We start from the raw sequence: 19,765 nt of genomic DNA on the forward strand, positions 1-19,765 counted from the left end.
AGTGCCACAGTGGAGCAGGGCAGATGGGGAGAAGCCAGGACCTGGACCAAGGTATGGCTCTGGGAGTGACCCACATAACGGGCTGGGGTGAGGGGGCATTAGAACCCACCACAAGGAAAAAAGGGAAGCATAGACATTTGGTCAGCTCATGGCAACTGTGTGGGCCTTGGCTTCCAGAGGGTGTGTGAGTGGGAAAGCATGTGGCACATGTGTACAAGTATTCAATGGTCTACTTATGTGACATAATTTCACGCGAAAGAGGGTGCATTTTTCCAGTTCTAGCAAAGGGGCCTCAGGGGTAGTGACAAAACCATGAAAGATCCGTCCAGTGACTGTATGGTAGCCAGAGGAAGGGGGGCTGAGTAGGACACCTTGAAGGGTATCAGCTTCGGGACAGGCAGGGAGAGAATAGTAAGCTTTCAGGAGAGAGGGAGTAGCCAAAACATGTGCTGAAGATTGGGTGCACCTGCCAGTAAGTAAGGCTCCTACTGGGCAGAGTGTTGGTGTACAGGTGACTGTCTTTGGGTCTGATGGTGACCTTGGTCCAGTGTGCTTTGGCCAGGGCACCTGGATCATGTGACATGAAACACAGAAACCTCTGCCGGTGGGATTGCCTACAGCCATTCTCCGAAAAGGCTGAGGATGTTCCTCCCACACCTACTGCTTCCAGAACTACAGCACGCTGAGCTCCTTTAAGAGGAATTACGTGTGTGCTAGGATGTGCCTAAGTCAACTGGTTGCTCTACAATCAGGAGTCAAGATGGACCTCCTGCTGGATCAGTAATTAAGAGAATTTGAGCGAAATCCTTCCTGGACATGAGATGATCTGCTCCGTGACCTCGAAAGGGCACTCCCATTTCCCTAAAGTCATGCAACTCCGAGAAAAGCAACCAAATAAGGATAAATATATAGCAGGGCTTGAAATAGTAAATCTAATTCTACTGTAAGTCAGTCTATTTTGGTTTCTCAACTATACCAATTCAGAATGTGCTTTGGGGACTGCATTTTTCTTCCTAATTGACTGGAATGAAGTAGATTATTCATGACCATTTTGGCTTCCCCCCTCCCCAACAAATAGCTCTCTTTCTTCTCTCTTATAATGCGAAGAATAGCTCTAAATTTGATGTGGGAAAGTGAGACATTATTTTTGGCCTGAGTAGAATGAAAGTTTCGACCCCTGAGTGAAATCTGGTCTTCACTCTTCTGACCACCCAGTAGGTTCAGATTAACTGGAGAGTGGAGACATTAAATTTTAGATCTGATCCTGACCTGCAAGAAGAAGGAGAGGTATTGCTTTCTTCCCTCTACGCAGAATAACCTCATTTCTCCAAACAGAGTGACAATCAGAGTTTGGCGGGGGGGGGGGGGGGGTGCGGAGTAGAAACAATCCTAGTGACTGACTAGGTCAGTGTTTCTCAAACTATGGTCTAAGGTACACGAGATATTCCTAAACGGAGGGTTCTTCGGCCAAATACCTTAGAGAATCACTGCTTACTGTGTCCTCTTGAAGACTGAGAAGCCTCCACGCAAAGAAACCTGTTATATTTTGTTTGCCAGACTTATTCAATCACAAAACCTTTTTCCCTTCTAGGTAACACCTGACAGCTTCTGGAACTGGCATGCTGTGAAAGATACTTTGAAGAGTGCTGATCTATGCAACCCTCCCTTCATATCATGGGGGAGGCAAACGAAGCCCGTATTAAGACATGTGGAGACAATGGTGACCTTTACTGGCAGGGTTGGGAATTAGCTCCTGGCTTCCAGAGAGCTAGTCTAGTCTCTCTCTATCACCTTGAAAATGGCATTGGTAATGGTGGTAGCTTTGATGTATCCCCTAGCACATTTTCATTGTCTGGAATTTGAGGTTGTATTTATTTATAGTGCACTCAGCAATGAATCCATCAAATGCTTTGAATGTTTTAAAAAGGGCATTGGGCCCTGTACCGTTGATCTAAATAAGAGATTATCTTTTAAATAGCATGTAATGGGGTGCCTGGGTGGCGCAGTCGGTTAAGCGTCCGACTTCAGCCAGGTCGCGATCTCGCGGTCCGTGAGTTCGAGCCCCGTGTCGGGCTCTGGGCTGATGGCTCGGAGCCTGGAGCCTTTTTCCGATTCTGTGTCTCCCTCTCTCTCTGCCCCTCGCCCATTCATGCTCTGTCTCTCTCTGTCCCAAAAATAAATAAACGTTGAAAAAAAAAATTAAAAAAAAATAAATAAATAGCATGTAATTTACTACATGATGAAATATTTTATCATTCTATATAACCACATTCTAAGAGGTTATTACTTCTACACACAAGAATAAATCAAAGGGGGCAAATCTCAATAAAATACGTTACCAAAATGGAAGTATTTTCCCAGTGAGAAGTCACCATAGATGCTTCTTTTGTAGTACAGAGAGAACAATAGTTGGTGAGCCAAAATTACAAAAAAAAAAAAAAATTGTCCAAAGGCCACAGATGTATTTTTTAATGGAAATTCAAGTAGTTTAAGTGCCCAAGAACTCTTCAGAAGCAACACTTTTCTGACTCATTCTCTGAATTCCAAAGGCACTTTGCATCTATGAGCATTTGAGCGCCACAAAGTTGTTCCTGAGACACTAGCCCTAGATACTCTGGAATGTTTCTCACATTTTTGTTTCTGTCTTAATACAAGGTACGTTCCCATCAGTTGGAATATTTTAAATTGGTTCCTAACCTCTGGATACCACGTTTCCAAATCCAGTACTGGCCCAGGTGGTACCAGCTTGTGAACCAGAAAAGGTGGCCCTTTCCAGAGGCAGTTGGGACCTGTGCAGGGCACATGGCTTGCTGAGCAGAGTGCAGGTGGGGTTTCAGACCCTGTCCCCTGGGATGGAGGCTCTCGTGCGGATGAACAAGTCACTCCACTAAAGGAAAGGGCCTTGTCTTCTTCCTTCCCTCCCCTCCAGCCCTCCGCCCCTGTGAGCTGATTTCCACCTGCAGACCCAGCCTTCATCCTGACCTGAATCAGGCTCTATTTACGGACTTTGTACCTCGAAACCCTCCTTGCAGACTCAGCACCAGAATCCCACTGACTCTGTCCTCCTAACTGAGCTCCTAGCTGTGGTCTCTTTATCATGCCCTTGCTATCTTGATTGGGTTGTGCCTTGCATTTACCCGATACTATCTTTGTGTCTTCAGTTCCGCCAAGGGTCAGGACGCTGTTATTCATGGACACATTTCTTGGTGCTGCTAGCCTTCCTGCTAAGTTCTGAACTCCCTTCTCCGCCCTGGATTCTGGAACACCATGTTAATTACTTAGAAATCGTACATCATCTCACAAGTAGACCACCACAACTGCAGACCTCTCTTACCATGACCCCTTAGGCATGCGCTTTGTCCCCCAAGACAAGCCTACCTGCTTCTGAATCATTTGTGGGGCTTCAGTTGCTGAGCCTACTTCTGGGAAATAGTCCTTTCCCTCTAAATCCCAAGACCTGGACAGTCCAGGCTCAGCACAGATGCAGGCCGATCTCTTAGGCTCTCTCTATCCACATGTACAGCAGCAGCTGCGATTCAGAGGGGTGAGTGACCTGAATGAGCCTCATAGGCAGACTTCATAGGCAGGAAATAGAAAAGTGGCTCCATATTTTACTTGCCAAGGCAGAAAGTAGAAGAAATACAGTCAGAGAGAACATCAACCCCAAACATGGCAATGGAAAGATGCTTTGGTAAAATTCCCACTGACTTAGAAAATCGAGGGTCATGGAACTCTAAGCTCCAATGAGCCAAGGGCTAAGTCCCTTTTCTTCAACACAGTAAATCCAGCACCTGAGACCATAATAGGCACTTAGTTATAACTTGCTGAAAAACTAACATCAATGTAAACACCGTATTTGGTCAAAAAAGGTTTCGCCAGCTTATGTAGTAACTCCTTCACTATACACGTGGTAGAACCTGTTTTTAGCCCCTTTGTGGTTTATAATCAGAATAGGACAGAATAAGTCATAAAAATAAATACAATAAACACAATAAGCATTAATGACATAAGGGTTGATATTACATATCTTCCTAGTAAATGTGAATGAAACATATGTGCCTGTGTATGAAATACTGGCAAAATGAGATGCATAGATGGAAATATATTTCACTTTTGGCAGTGGTAAAGGGTTTTTCTCTGACTGGGACATACATGGGACTAAAAATAAGAACGCCTTTTATTTCCAGAATCCTTGACAATTTACAAAATGCTTGAACACATGGGATCCTATTTGATCCTCACAAGACAGAGGAATGTCGTTAGAGGAAATCGTATGCATCACTCTTTTATAAGAAAATATCGGTGGCTCGTGAAATAGAACAGCTTTCAAGAAGATTTCTGGCCTGTCATTAACAGGAACAATCCAACCGACAGCATGAAGGGAGATAGGAAAGATACTCTCCCCAAGAAGGAAAAATTGAAAGGAAGATACCTTTAATGGCAACTTGCATTTACTGTGATGAAGACAGACTTCTATTATTCAACCGGGGGCCGTTATAGAACACTATTCTAAGAGATAAGTAATGAGATGCCGGAAGTGAATAATGAGATGTGAGCTTTGAAAGTCAAGTTGCAGCTCACTGAAGAGGAATTATTACCATACTTAGCACTTATATTGCACTACATTGATTGTAGTGCACTTCAAGGTGGTTATAACTCTGGGAGTCCAGAGCAGATATTGGGAAGAATTCAAGAGGCTCTGATCACGGCAAAACTGGGGATGCAAATCTGGCAAGGGCTCTCAGCCAGCTTAGCGTCTCTCCGTGGGACGTATGTTTCTCACTCTTACTTCCTCGCTTTCCGAGAGTGTTGTCATTGGATATCCTGCTGGAGACTTCGGTGAGTTACTCTGGAAACCTACATAATATTTCTATTTACACAGGAAAAAAAATCCATTTCTTTAAATGATGTGATACATTTTAAAATTATGTTTATTGTTTTTCTTCCTTTTTTTTCCTTTTCATAAAAGTAATACAAAGCTCTTGCTATATATTTTTTCAAACATTATAGAAATACGTAAAACTGTTGCTTTGGTCGGCATTTTGCTTATTAGGGCAGAAAGTAGATGAAATGCAATTGGAAAGTTTCACCTCCCCCCTTCCCTCAAGGTAACCTCTGTTAATAATTCCGTGTAGTGTCTTTTCTTCTATGTACACACTTAATTAGGCAGTAACTTTTAAAGATCTCTGCACTCTATTTTTGACAACTATCTTATATCAAGTAGCAGTGAGAAGAATGACCAATATGTGACCTTTATCAGATTTAAAAAAGAATGCGGCCTCCTACTTTAAACAGGGAGACATTGAAGCTGCAAAGACATGTTTTAAAAATAGATGGGAAAAAAGCCCGTCAGTGTTTGGAACTAGAGAGAGCTAGGGTACCCACATTCTGGGAACTGTAATGCTAACAGGTTTTCTCGCTGTCGAAACTTGAAATAGAATCTACAGGGGCCCAAATGTTTGAAATAAGTATGTGGTCAGATGCATAGATGGTATGGACTTTCAGCTGACTAAAACAAAAACCAAAATAGCAACAGAATCTGTCTCAGATGAGCTCACTTTCCCAGCAGCCTCTTTGCTTGTAAGACATTTCTATTACATTTTCCTAAAAGGGAGTCATGCTTCCATTGAAACAACAGTTCTGCCCACATTGCATGGAGCACCAAACTTCTGCAAATTTCTCATCTCTCGTGTCCATGCTTGGAATATGTCCCATCTTGCTGTTCGGAATTAACATCCCATTCTTGCGGAGACACTGTGTTCCAAATATTTACAAGTCACCTGTTTGGAGCTTGCATCGTGCTTTCTTGTAGAAATCAATATAGATGGGATTTGAGGGTCTTGAGAGCAGGCCAGGAATTAGACTGCATGTGACCTGACTGTGTGAACTGTAGACATATGAGATCTTGGTTAACACTGTCCTTATTCTTTTATTTTTGTTTTAGTTAATAGATTTTATTCTTTTAGAGCAGCTTTAGATTTGCAGAAATATTGTGTAGAGTTCCCACATACCGCCCTTCCCCCCGCATCCAGTTTCCCCTATTATTATTATTTTTTTTAATATGGCTGATGGGCATTGAGGAGGGCACTTGTTGGGATGAGCACTGGGTGTTGTATGTAAGTGATGAATCATGGGAATCTCCCCCCAAAACCAAGAGCACACTGTATACACTGTAGGTTAACATTGTCTTTGAGATATGTTTAATTGGGGTGCCTGGGTGGCTCAGTCGGTTAAGCGTCCGACTTCGGCTCAGGTCATGATCTCACGGCTCATGAGTTCAAGCCCCGTCGGGCTCTGTGCTGACAGCTCAGAGCCTGGAGCCTGCCTTGGATTCTGTGTGTCCTTCTCTCTCTTTCTGCCCCTCCCCTGCTCACTCTCCATCTCTCAAAAATAAATAAAAACATTAAAAAAATTAAAATGCATTTTATTTAAGCATCCTAATTTGGGATACCTGGAATGTGGTTCTAATATCAAGGCCAAGGACTCCCTATCCTTGCTTCATGCAGGTTTCCCAGGCCTTGGAATCACTATCTTCCAGAATCTGGAATGGAGCAAATGGCAGGAGCCTAGGAACAGTGGGGAGTGGGATTGTAAGCTCCTCACACAACAAGCCTACCTTGTCCAAGGAGTTCTCGGTCTCTCCAAGGTGTGTATCTGACGAGGATCCTCAAAGTGCCAATTGTTCATCTAAGGCAAAGACTACCTGTTGGTTTGCTTTGATTGCCTTGTTGCCCTCTGTGTCCTGGGAAACTGAGCTTACACGTAGGAAGGAGGAAGCTGTCCTTTACCTTTGGGAGTTAGAATGAAGGTGGGTGTTCACCTCCTGGAATGAAAGCAGACAGGGGTCCGGCAGAGTTTGTATTTATTGCCTCAAAATGGAGACGAGCTCTAGAGCACAGGATGCTGTGTCATCCCTACATTTAAAAGTCTCTTTTCTGCTCCTTACAGTAAATAGCAATTTAACCCTTAAAATACAAAAAAAAAAATTCTGTGGTTTTGCTGGGGGGAGGGGAAAGACAGCAAAGACAGGGGGAGTGAGGGAGCCTGCACGGTTTCTCTCTGAACAGTTTTGGGAGAAGAGAACTCCAGGTGTTAAAGTAGATGGTGTAGCTTTAAGAGGTATAAACTGGGAGAGTAAAGCAGGGAGAAGAGCTTCTGTAAGTGGAACCAGCCGCATCAGCCTCACCTGGAAACTTCTTAGACATAAAAGTTCTCAGGCCCACCCAGACCACTGAGTCAAAACTCTGGGAGAGAAGCCCTTCCAGGGGATTGCACTTATCAAGTTCGAGCTTGAGGACCACTGGGCACAGGATAAGGATTTGAGTAGAACTTCTTCTATTTATTCCTTTTCTTTTTCTTTTTGACCCCCTTCACCCATTTCTCCTACCTTCCATCCCCTGCCTCTGACAACCACCAATCTGTGCTTTGTATCTATGAGTTATTTTTTGTTTCTTCTTTTAGATTCCACATATAGGAGAGATCATACGGTATCTGTCTTTCTTTGTCTGACTTCTTTCACTTCACATAATGCCCTTGAGGTCCATCCACGTCACAAATGGTAAGGTTTCATTCATTTTATGGCTGAATAATATTATTAGACATGCATACCACAATTTCTTTATCCATTCATCGACTGGTCTGCATTTAGATTGTTTCCACATCTTGGCTCTTGTAAATAATGCTCCAACAGACATCAGGGTGTAGCTTTTCAAGACAGTATTTTCATTTTCTTCAGATAAATAGCCAGAGTGGAATTGCTGGAGCATATGGTAGCTCTATTTTTAATTTTTTGAGGAGCATCTGTACTGTTTTCCATAGTGGCTGCACCAATTTACATTCCCACCAACAGTGTGCAAGGGTTCTCTTTTCTCCACATCCTCACTGACATTTGTTATCTCTTGTCTTTTTGATAATAGCCATTCTAACAAGTGCAAGGTGATATCTCACTGTGGTTTTGATTTGTATTTTCCCGATGATTAATGACGTAGAGCATCTTTTAACATGTCTGTTAGCTATCTATACATCTTCTTTGGGAAAATGTCTATTCAGATCCTCTGCCCATGTATAATTTTTATGGCTTTTGGGGTGGTTTTGTGTGAATATGTTTGTATGATTTCCTTATATATATTGGATGTTAGCCCCTTATTGGGTATATGATTTGCAAATGTTTATTCCCATTCAGTAGATTGCCTTTTCATTTTGTTTCCTTTGCTGTGCAGAGGCTTCCGGCCTGGTGTAGCCCTTATTTCCTTTTGCTTTTGTTGCTTTTAGAAGCAGATCTTCTTTTATATCCTGGCTCTGCGTCTTAGCAGCTGTGGGAGTCGAGCAAGTTAGTTTCTCTGAGTTTATAAAGAAAATTAAATGAGATAACATATTTGAAGCACTTAGCACCATGCCAGACATACAGAAAGCACTAAAAAAACCCCAAAAAACAAAAAACAAAAAACATGTTAGCTGCTATGATCACCATTTTGTACAAGAGAAAGGAGAAAGAATGGGTCCTAAAGAACTTCAACGAGTTAGTACAGCATTTACCAGTTTAAATTTTTTTTAAACGTTTTTTTTTATTTATTTTTGGGACAGAGAGAGACAGAGCATGAACGGGGGAGGGGCAGAGAGAGAGGGAGACACAGAATGGGAAACAGGCTCCAGGCTCCGAGCCATCAGCCCAGAGCCTGACGCGGGGCTTGAACTCACGGACCGCGAGATCGTGACCTGGCTGAAGTCGGACGCTCAACCGACTGCGCCACCCAGGCGCCCCAGCATTTACCAGTTTAAAGGGCCCTTTCAGACTCTGGCATTTTGCTTCCAAGGCACACACAGTTTAGATAAATTTTGTGTGGTTTCAGCCAGAAACAGAATAGTCCTCAACCTGACTGATCATCTGAACTCCCTGTGGAGCTTTTACACTGCCCTGCCTGGACCTTCAGAGCAATCATCTTCAGTGGTGGGCCCTGGGCATCTATAACTTAAAATTTTCCATAGGCGATGCTGCAAAACAGTTACTGGAAATTAACAGGTATCATAACTAAAGCTAACACGTACTGAGTATCTGTGCCCGACACTGTGCTAACTTCTTTATGTTGCTTCCTTTACTTCTCACAGCAACCCGTGAGGCAGCTACTATCAGTTTCTTGGTTTTACATATGAGGAAACTGAGGCAGAGAGCCTCAATAACTCAGCCAAGTTCGCATGGCAGAGAAGGGATTGAGGACCTGAGCCCAGGGTTGAGCTACTAATTGCAATTAACTAATGCATTCATTTATTCATTCACCCAAAATTTATTATGTGTGACCAGATAATAGGTTGAGAGCCAGAGAATATAAAAATGAATAAAAATCTCCATCCTCATCCTCAAGAAGTTCATGGCTTTTGTGTGTGTGTTCACATTGAACAAAGGACAGATTGTCTCATTTTGAAAGATGATGTCATGTGTCTGTGTTTGAGAGGCTTAAAAGATTGTTTATGACTTCCAGCCTCTTCCTCTCAGGGACCATTTACAGAATCCACCCCCGTGGGCACACCAGCCTCCCAGACTGTGAAGACTAGGCGCGTCTGGGGGTCGCCTGCACCAGCGTTTCCCCCGCAAGAAGGACTCTAGTGCAGCCTTGCAGTCCGTGTTAGCAACCCCTCAGGGTTGTCCTCAGCTGTTCTCGCTCAGTTGTATCACTCGCTGCAGTTCAGCCCGATAGCCATCCACTCCTCCTGGTAGGTCCATCAATCAAACTACCCGGGAAGGAGATCTATCACAGCGGACCTGTGAGACGGCCTCTCTTCCAGGGATAAAACCTGTCACTTACACTTAAAGTGAAGACTGTTACGAAATTTCCCAGAAAAGTACAGAGAAAAGACGGGAGACCTGCTTTCTAGAATCGTGAAACATTAGGGCTGGGTAAATCCCTGGACAGAATGTAAGGCTGCTCAGGAAACTGAGCTCCAGGGTCTCAAACCTGGCTGGGACTGCGCTCCTGGCTCAATGCGCGACCGCTCACTGCCTCCTAGAGTCAGGGCCGAGCACTGTTTGAAAAAGACCGTATTCAAGTGCAGCGATCATCACTTTGGAGCAGGCAAATGATCCAACCTGGAGTCGGCCTGGGAGGACACCACCCTCGGGGCTGGGGTGGGGTCACCACTGGCAGCCACCTTGTTGTCCTCGCCCGTCGGCGGGGGAAGAGAGAGGGTTTGGGGTGAGCCGCCATTCCCCGGACCAGTATTCAGAACGCACAGGGAGAGGAGGTAGCGGAACCTTTGTCCTCCGCCTCACTCTCGCTTCCACCCGGACTCAGTTGGCGTCGGACGCAATTGCGGAGGCCTAGAAACATGGAGGCGGCGGGTGCTGGGGCTGGGCAGCCGTCCTCTCGTCTGGAGGCTCCGGAATCTACAGACGATCGGCTTTTCCTGATTAAAGGTGTGGTGTGGTGTGGTGAGGTGCTGGTGCCCGGGCGAGCTCACCCTGGGCCTGCGCCGAAGCCTCCATTTCCACACACACCCGGCCCTGGGAGACCTTCCCTTGGGCTGCCGCTGAGTTTAGCCGGTGGGGACGGGGATCAGGGGTCGTGCCCATTGGAATCTCCCCTGGGCTTGGGGCTGGTCCCTCGAGATGTCGTGTGTGCTGCATTTCCCCCATCACTCTGCAGTTTCTCTCGTGCCGTCCCCTTTCGAACTCCCACTATCTCGTCCCTCCCCCCCCCCCGCCCCCCCGGAGAAAAACTTCATGGCACCATCCGGGTGAAGAGGGTAAGGGACCCTGCGACGATTCTCACCACTTGGAAACGGATACCTCAGGATGACCGCAAGCACCAGAGGTTTCACATTCTATTGTTTATGTTTGGCAAGAGCTGCCTAGTTAGCGTTTCTCAAATTTCAGAAGGGACTTAAAATGTAATTTATAGTTTTTAAAATTATTATAATAATTTTAAAGAGAGAGTGCACCAGCGGGGGACAGTGGCAGAAGGAGAGAGAGAATCTTAAGCAGGCTCCAGGCTTAATTCAGAGCCTATTGTGGGTCCCAATCCCAGGACCTTGGGATCATGACTTGAGCCAAAATCAGGTCCCAGGCTAAACCCACTGAGTCACCCAGGCACCTCTAAAATGTAATTTAAAGGAGCGCCTAAAATGTAATTTAAAGGAGTGCCTGGGTGGCTCAGTGGGTTAAGCCACCAACTTTTGGTTTCAGCTTAGGTCATGATCCCAGGGTAGTGAGATCCAGCCCCTCCTTGGGTACACTGAGCACAGAGCCTGTTCATAATCTCACTCTTAAAAAAAAAAAAAAAAAGGTCTGAAACTTATTTGTGTATGTCCTCTTAACTTAAGGTGTTTTTTTTCTTTTCCTCCCTTTAATCCCTCTCACCCTCCATGCCCTACCCCCAAAACTCTTGGCAGGTGGAGTTTTCCTTGGTACTGTTGCTGCAGCAGGAATGGTAGCCGGATTTGTTACAACATTATCATTGGCTAAAAAGAAAAGCCCTGAATGGTTCAATAAGGTTTGTGACAAGGAAATCCATTAATAGCAGTGTTACTGCTTACAGATAGCTGGTAGCCAGTGTGCACAGGGGAAGTGAAAAAAATGTTGGTGGCCTTTCATATTGTTTTAAGAAGTAAACCTGTGTCCACCTATAGATTCAAGAAGTGTACAAATTATTGGTCTTTATTTTCATTAAAGTTTTTTTCATGTTTATTTTTGAGAGAGCAAGAGCAAGCAGGGGAGGGGCAGAGAGAGAGGGAGACACAGAATCTGAAGCCAACTCCAGGCTCCGAGCTGTCAGCACAGAGCCTGGTGTGGGGCTCAGACTCACAAATCAGGAGATCATGACCTGAACCGAAGTCCAAGGCTTAACCAACTGAGCCACCCAGGCACCCCTGTTTCCATTTAAAAAGATGTATTTAATTATGTGCTTTCTTAAATTTTAGCAGAACGAGACTAAATCTGGGTAATTCCCTATGAGTTGTTAGAGGCTCCAGTATTTTATGTGCCACTAAGAAAAAAAAAAAAGTAATGCCATTATTAACTCTTGACATAATACTGATCGCCAGAGGCATTTCGTTTTATTTTTTAAAGTAAACTTTACACCCAACGTGGGGCTTGAACTCATGACCCTAAGATCAAGACTCACATGTTCTACTGACTGAGCCAGCCAGGCACCAGAGGCATTTCTGTTTCAAAAATGTTAAATTGTTGAAGTAAAGTGCGTCTTGTCATCAATGAAAAACATAGGTCAGCTTCTTGAACCCAGAGACCACACATGCGTGTGCACTGTGGCAGCCCTGCTCCCCAGAAAAGGGCCTGACACACAGGTGCTCAATAAGTTTTGGTTGAATGACCATAACCTACTTATGGCAGAAAATTCTTACTCCATGAGCAAGATTGAGTGATCACTCATGCGGACATATCTACCTCATTTCCCCAGTTGGTGAGGATTTTTCTTTACGTTGAGTTGTTACTTGTTGGCGTGTGTTGTCCTGTCTCCGCCCTCTCCATCCCATATGGTGTATTTATCCATGACTTTATTGCTTCAACAAGTGTTAACTTGGGGATCTTTTATGTGTCAGGCATTGTGCTTGCTAGGAGCCGGAGATACAGAGATGAGCAAAATATCTGCCCTTCAGGAAGCTAGCATCTGGTGCAGGAGACAGATATGAAACAAGTATTTACACAGTTAACTGTATAATTACAACTTGAAGAGCAGTGTTACGTGAAAATCATAAACCAGTCGACTTCTCTTTCCACTTCAAGCTGCGGTCCATAGAAACTCTTTGGGAGATCTGTAACAGCAAAAGTGTTTTCATAATAACACTCAGACATTTGTACTAATGGTATGGAAGCAGTCGGGGGTAAAGCTGCTGGTGCCTCGGTGTAATCAAGGCAGTGACTCCAAACTACTAGCAGTCATTGTGTCTTTCATTACCATGCACCTGTAGTTAAAAAAAAAAAAAAGCCATAATTGCATAAGACTGCCCTTGTTAAAGCAGTAAAATTATTAATTTTATTAAATCTTAACCCTTGAATGTACCTCTGTAATATTCCATGTGAAGGAATGGGCGGTAGGCGGAAAGCACCAAAGAAAGATGTGTTTCTCCAGGAAAAGCAATTGTGTGATTAAGTTGCATGCTGAACTAGCTGCTTTTTTTCCCCATGTAATATCATTTTCGTTTGAAAGAGCAACTGACACACTATAGTTCCTCAGAAGTGGGTATTTGGCAGACATTTCCTTCAAAATGAACACAACGAGCCTGTGTCTCTTCAGGCAAGCACTGTTGGTGTTTGTTGCCAACGGTAAACTTCGAGCTTGCAAGTGAAAAGTAGATTTTAGGAAACTTGTATCTGCCATTCTGATCTTGATAGGTGCTCCATACTTAAAGGCTTTTCTGGTGAGATTGGTGGTAATATTAATGATGTGAAATTTTAAATATTTAATAAGAGGTGTCAACATTGGGGAGATCTGCATAACTTGGTTAGTCAATATTTTCTGAACGATCATAATGCATGGATGAAAGGCCCACTTGAAGTACAGAATAGACTAATGGATTTTAATGTAGCAAAGTAGAAAAATTCATCAGCGTGACTTCAGATTCCAAAGTGCAACTATCTGTGAAGTTTGGGTGTAGCATCAGAAAAGAAAGGCTATTAAAATACTCGTCCCTGGGGCACCTGGGTGGCTCAGTCGGTTAAGCCTCAGAGTCTTGATCTCAGCTTAGGCGTGATCTCACAGTTCCTGAGATCAAGCCCTGCGTCAGGCTCTGAGCTGACAGCCTGCAGCCTGCTTGGGATTTTCTCTCTCTCTCTCTCTCCCTCCCTCCCTCTCTCTCTCTCTCTCTCCCTCTCTCCCTCCCCCTCTGCCCCTCTCTCTCCCCCTCTCTCTCTCTCTGCCCCTCCCCTGCTCAAAACAAACAAACAAACATTAAAAAAAAATACTTGTCTCTTTTCTAACCACATACCTCTGTAAGGCTGGATTTTATTCAGATACTTGAAAAACATATTGCAACAGATTGAATACAGAAGCATTTATGAAAATTCATCTTTTATTAAGCCAGATTTCTAAAAGCTTAAGAAAAATGTAAAACATTGCCTCCTTGCACTAAATTCTTTTGTAAGATAGTTGTTTATATTAAATAGGTTTACATTAATCTATATTGGCTTTATTTTTAAATGAAGTAATATATAAAACTTAAGAATTTCTTAGTTTTAATTTCTAATATATTAAATATTAATAGATATAATCCACATAATCAGAAATCTTTGGGATCCAAGCATAAATGGATCCTGGAACCAGAAAGTTTGAGAACCACTGGCCTTGATGTTAAATATGTTGTGTACAGCTCCACCTCCCCTCTGGGGAAGCATTTGAATTAGAGTATTACCATTGATCCGGACTCTGAGAGGTAAAGGTTTGTAAAGGAGCTCAGAGGTTCTGAAGCAGTTAATACATTTACACTGAGCAAGCACACATTTAAGGATACCACTCAGGCAGTGTACTTCAGAGTCCCTGCGTGGCAGTTTTCTCTGACATTGATAGTGATAATGATACCTAACATTTGATGCTTGCCATGTGCTAGCTGCTACTGTAAGGGTTGGGTTCACTTAACCCCCATCTCAACCCTGTGAGGTACTGTTACTGTATTGTCCCCATTAAACTGTGGCACACATGGATTAAACAGCTTGCTCACCATGGCGATGTCTCCATCTTTGACTATTTTTGGAGAAGAAATTATTTGTAGCCACTTTTTATTTAAATAATCTTCTGCCCGGAATCTAGCTATTATTTATAATACAGATTCAGATTGCAACTCAGAACTTGAAAATGATCAGCTTTTAGTTGGGGACTGCCTACACTGCTTTTATTTCAGGAGGATGATCATCATTTCTTTCAAGTCTTAATTTCATTGTCTTAGCTGAGTCCCATGCTAGAAAACTTGGAGTTGAAAGGCAATAGTAAGTGATGAGTGAGCATTTTTCTTTGTCCTTTGTTGAATCAACAGAGAAAGGTAAAGCTAAGGTGGCTTAAAAAAAAAAATACATGTACATATGTAACACATATATAATTTCCGTCCTTCCCAGGGAAATAAGGAACTTCTAAGTTTTCTAAAATAAAATTTAGGCACCTAAATTGACCTTGGTTTAATAATATTTGGTTAATGGTGCTGCTTCTGGATGAAAATTCAGGCCAATTAGAAGTTAGTGAATTTATATGAGCTGTGTAGTATCCAGAAAAACGCTCTGAAACTATAGCATCATGAGAAAAGGGATAAGAGAGTTGTTTTATCATAGAAAATGGCTAAAGAAAAATCTCTTGAAAAATCTGGTTGGGTCTCATATCTACAAAAAAGTGGTAAGTCAGCAAATATTGAGTATCTACTGGGTCAAGGCATGGAGATCCAGATAAACCAAGCGTTTCTATGTGCTACCAGTAACATTCACAGTCACAACACCTGTGCTAAAACCCTTTATTCAACAGGTTGAGCAATATAAAGAAAATTATTAAAAAAAAGAAAGTCTGGAGTAAATGGAAATACATTTCTAGAAGAAGACAACGTAAATTTTCTATCTCATCACATTAGCCAATCAGTTTGATGACATTCTAATGGACTTGGAGGAATCTTGACAGAATGTTATAGGGTTTTTCTGGAAGAATTATAGTAAAAATAGCAAAGAAGTTTTGGGGGGAAAAACCCAGCAATCAGTGCCTTCAGTGATGGGGTGGTTATTCCCTTTTGAAGGTGTGTTGCATTCTTACTCATCTCTAGTCACATTTGTATGCTGATAGTCTGAAAGTTGTTCTATTATTATGATTATAGATTTTTACCTTAATATTATACCTTGAAACCCAAGAAGAGAGTCATTGTTTATTTTCTCATTTCTCATTAATAGCTGCCATAATCTGAATTTCTACCGTGTGCCCGTATTTTGCATATATATTTAAAAGTCTTTGCAATGATTTAGATTTAGCTCACCTCTTTCAGGAACCCCCTCCTTAAAACTTCCTCTAACTGCAGCAATAGACTAGGTGCCCTCCTCAGGGACCATGTATAGTTCTGTTGCACATTACATTTAGATCATAATTTTATGAGTCTGTGTCCCCCCCCCCCATTGATTGAAATCTTTAATCAGAAAGAAGTTACTCTATTTACTTTTTTCTCTTCAGTATCTAGCAAAGCTCCTGGTAATTCCTTGCATATTCAAATATCTGTCAGAGAAGTTGTGACCTAAGTCCTGCAGTTATTAAGTAGCAAAGCTGGTATTTGAACTTGGGTTGGTCCGGCTTCCCAATATTATGATAGAATTCAGAGAGTCAAGAATTTCAAACACTCCCCAAATAATTACTCTTTCTGAACTGGTGATTTTTTCCTTTCTGTCTTCATCGCAGGGAAGTATGGCCACGGCTGCCTTACCGGAGAGCGGGTCTATCCTTGCCTTGAGAGCCTTGGGTTGGGGCTCACTTTATGCGTGGTGTGGTGTTGGTGTGATCAGCTTCGCAGTCTGGAAAGCTTTAGGAGTACACAGTGTAAGTAACTACAATCCTATAATTGATATCTGGAATGTTTATTCTACTTTCTGTGGTCTAAATCTGCCTAATTTTCAAGAACTGTGTGTGTAACCTATACCCCAAGCTAAAAAGCTATATATTAGGAATGATTGGCTTTTTTTTTAAACTACTGGTAGGAAGTTCTGTGGACCAGGCTCTTTGTGACAGGTGAGAATCGATGGTGGTTTGGAATGGGTGGCAGCAGTGGAGTTGACGAAAAGAGGTTCTAGGTATATTTTGAAAGTAGAGTCAGCAAGGATTTGTTATACATCGGATGTGAGCGGTGAGGGAAAAAAATGACTTCAAGGAGCTCCAAGGCTTTTGGCCTGAGCAGCTGGAAGATGGACGGGGACCAGTGTGAGAGGAGCAGGTGCTCGGGGATAATGTCAGGAGCTCAGTCCGCGGCCTGTGAGTTTGACGTGCCTATTAGATGGCTAAGTGGAGAGTCAAGCAAGCATTTAGATGTAGAAGTTTCGAACACAGAGGAGAGGTACAAGGTGAAGATGTAAACTTGAGACTCTTCGATATTTAAAGGTAGTATTTAAAGGCAGGAGACCAGGTGAGTTCACCAAGGCAGTGAACGCAGGGAGAAAAGAGGTCGGAGGAAGGAGCTCTTGGGCACTCCCAAGGTGTAGACGCCAGGGAATATGGAGGAAATTAGCAAAGGAGACCTCCCTACCAAAGAGCAAAACCAGGGAGAACCGGGAGAATGGTGACTTGGACACAGGTGAAGAAGGTGTACACTGGGGATGAGTCATGTGAGATGAGACTGTTAGTTTGCCACATGAGCAGTGTGGCAGTCCTTGGTGGGTAAAACTTCAGTGGGGTGGTACAAAAAAGAATGGAGGAGAGAGATCGGAGGAAGTACATATAAGCACATCTTGAGTTCTGCCATAAAGAGAAAGAAAGAAATGGGGTCATAGCTAGAAGGGGCCTGAGATCAAGAGAGGGTTTTTGTTTGTTTGTTTGTTTTTTAAGTTGGGAGAATTAACAGCATGTGTGCGTGCTGATGGGAGTGATTCAGTAGAGGGGGAAATTGCAAGGGAGGGGGAATGATACGTATTACTATTATTAAAAACATTACTATATTTTTCACATTTGGTTTAATCATAACTAAACATCAGCATTATTGTACTTTTCACTCAGAGTATTCTGACGAATAGATGTTGCTCTTCTCCTAGTCTGACACTTATTTTTAAAGTCACTTTGCTGGCTAGTAACTGTTTATGACAATAAAGTCAGGTTTACTTGGAAAAGTTAGAAGAGCCGTGACTGGAGATTTTTTTTTCTAAGATTTAATTTAAATTCAAGTTAGTTAACATATAGTGTATTATTGGTTTCAGGAGTGGAATTTAGGGATTCATCACTTATATGTAACACCCAGTGCTCATCAGAACGAGTGCCCTCCTTAATGCCCATCACCCATTTAGCTCCCACCAACCTCCCCATGATTGAAGATTTTTGATGTTTTTTGTTGTGTCCTCAATTTTGCTTTTGACCAATGTAAAATCTCTTCTTCCATTGCAGATATCGTGCCAGACATTTTAGACCTAGCAGATTACTTAATCTTCACAATAATTGCGAAGCAGGTATTAATATCCCCCATTTTATAAATGAGGAAATTGGGACTCACAGAGGTTAAGTCATTTTTCCAAGATCACACAGCTTATAAGGTATTAATATCCCCCATTTTATAAATGAGGAAATTGGGACTCAGAGAGGTTAAGTCATTTTTCCAAGATCACACAGCTTATAATTGACAGAGTCAAGATTTGGATCCAAGTCTGATAGTCTTTAAAACCTAGATTTTTTTTTCCCCCAATGTTACCTCCCTTAGCTAAGATAGGAAATCAAGGAGTAGGTGGAAGGGGCCAGGATGAGGGGAAGGAGGTGGTTAATTTGGTTTTGATTATGATGTGATCCACACCCACACATTCTTAGTAACTTGACAGGTTTTACTGGGTATCTTCACTGCGGGTCTCATCTCCCAACATTGTAATTAACATCAGTCTGGTATAGGACCGGCCATTTTCTCATAAAAAGGAAGACCTCCTTTTAGCCTTCATCTTCAGTAGAAAAGTCTTTAGGATATAATGGTAAAGCAGTATTCATATGTATATATAATATGAGAGCAATTATTGAAAACAAGTGGAAAAAACTGAGAGAAAATACGTCTGGCAGAAATTTGAAGTTTTTGGGGTGCCTGGGTGGCTCGGTCCGTTAAGCCTCTGACTTTGGCTCAGATCATGACCTCGCTATTCGTGAGTTCGAGCTTCGCATCAGGGTCTGCCAAGACAGTGCAGAGCCTAATTCACATCCCCTGTCCCCATCTCTCTCTGTCTCTCAACTTGCACTTCCTCAAAAATAAATATACATTAAAAACATTTTTTTAAAAAGAAATAATGTGGGTGAAATATAGGTGTGGGGGTGAATTTTTATTTTACTTTTCTGTGTTTCTTAAATGTGTATTTTCACAATAGAACCCTTTTGAAACAATAGTGCTAGATTTTATTTTTATTAATTTATGCTAAAAATGAAGCACAGCTGCCTAGGAGTTCACAAAACCCCTTCAACTATGTATGAAATCTACTTGGGGGCATGAAATACTTAATTAAGCTTTTAGTTTCTATAAAAATGATGGTCTGTTAGCACTTTATATTGACTTCATGGAAATGATTGGTGATGTTTCCAGAACTTAGTAATGTAGGTCATAAACTGAGTAATAAAGTTTTAAGATACTTGAAAATATGAATAGTCTTTAAATTAGAAGAGTCATAATAAATCAATCCAAATTTCCATAGACCAACAAAACTAAGTTATTTAAGTTAAGTTAAATGCTCAAGAACTTGGGCTTTATGGGCTTTATGGTGCTATTCTAGCTTCTAGAATGTGAGCTTCTTTGTTTTATGGCACCAATAGGAGGATTATTGCCTAGATAAAATAGTTGAGCAAGAAAAATTATTTTCTGATTGGCACTACTGAATACAATGATACTTGGAATCTTTTTATATATTCATGTCTTTAACTAAAAAGTGGGAATATAAATCTACTCTTTCCCTACCTGTAGTCCATTAGGAATATCAGTTTGATCTCCACATCTGAGAAGTCTCCCAGAAAAATGATTCACTGACAGCTTTTCAAGAGCACACCTTTTAATAGCAGTAGTGTTTGTTAATTTGTTCATTCAAAAGACATTTGTGGGCCTACCCTGATCCAGGCACTGTGCCAAGACAGGACTCCCCAGT

The 19,765-nt window shown here is 42.3% G+C and overlaps 1 protein-coding gene across 9 annotated transcripts in view; it reads left to right on the plus strand.

The window, feature by feature from the left end:
• The first annotated feature begins 10,115 nt into the window (after positions 1-10,115).
• Positions 10,116-19,765, plus strand: part of TMEM242 (transmembrane protein 242) — a 30,308-nt gene continuing 20,658 nt past the window's right edge. For 2 of the 9 annotated variants that reach the window (XM_047103272.1, XM_047103270.1), the window contains exons 1-4: positions 10,196-10,408; positions 11,383-11,483; positions 16,362-16,499; positions 18,048-18,109. In XM_047103272.1, the coding sequence (XP_046959228.1) occupies positions 10,321-10,408; positions 11,383-11,483; positions 16,362-16,499; positions 18,048-18,068 (348 nt within the window). In that variant the 5' untranslated portion in view covers positions 10,196-10,320 and the 3' untranslated portion in view covers positions 18,069-18,109. The other 7 variants (XR_006966320.1, XM_047103264.1, XM_047103268.1 and 4 more) reach the window with 6 other exon arrangements.

Source organism: Lynx rufus, unplaced genomic scaffold (assembly GCF_022079265.1).
Source record: "Lynx rufus isolate CCGP_SWC_20201006 ecotype Redwood Valley unplaced genomic scaffold, mLynRuf1.p SCAF_6, whole genome shotgun sequence".
NCBI lineage: Eukaryota > Metazoa > Chordata > Mammalia > Carnivora > Felidae > Lynx > Lynx rufus.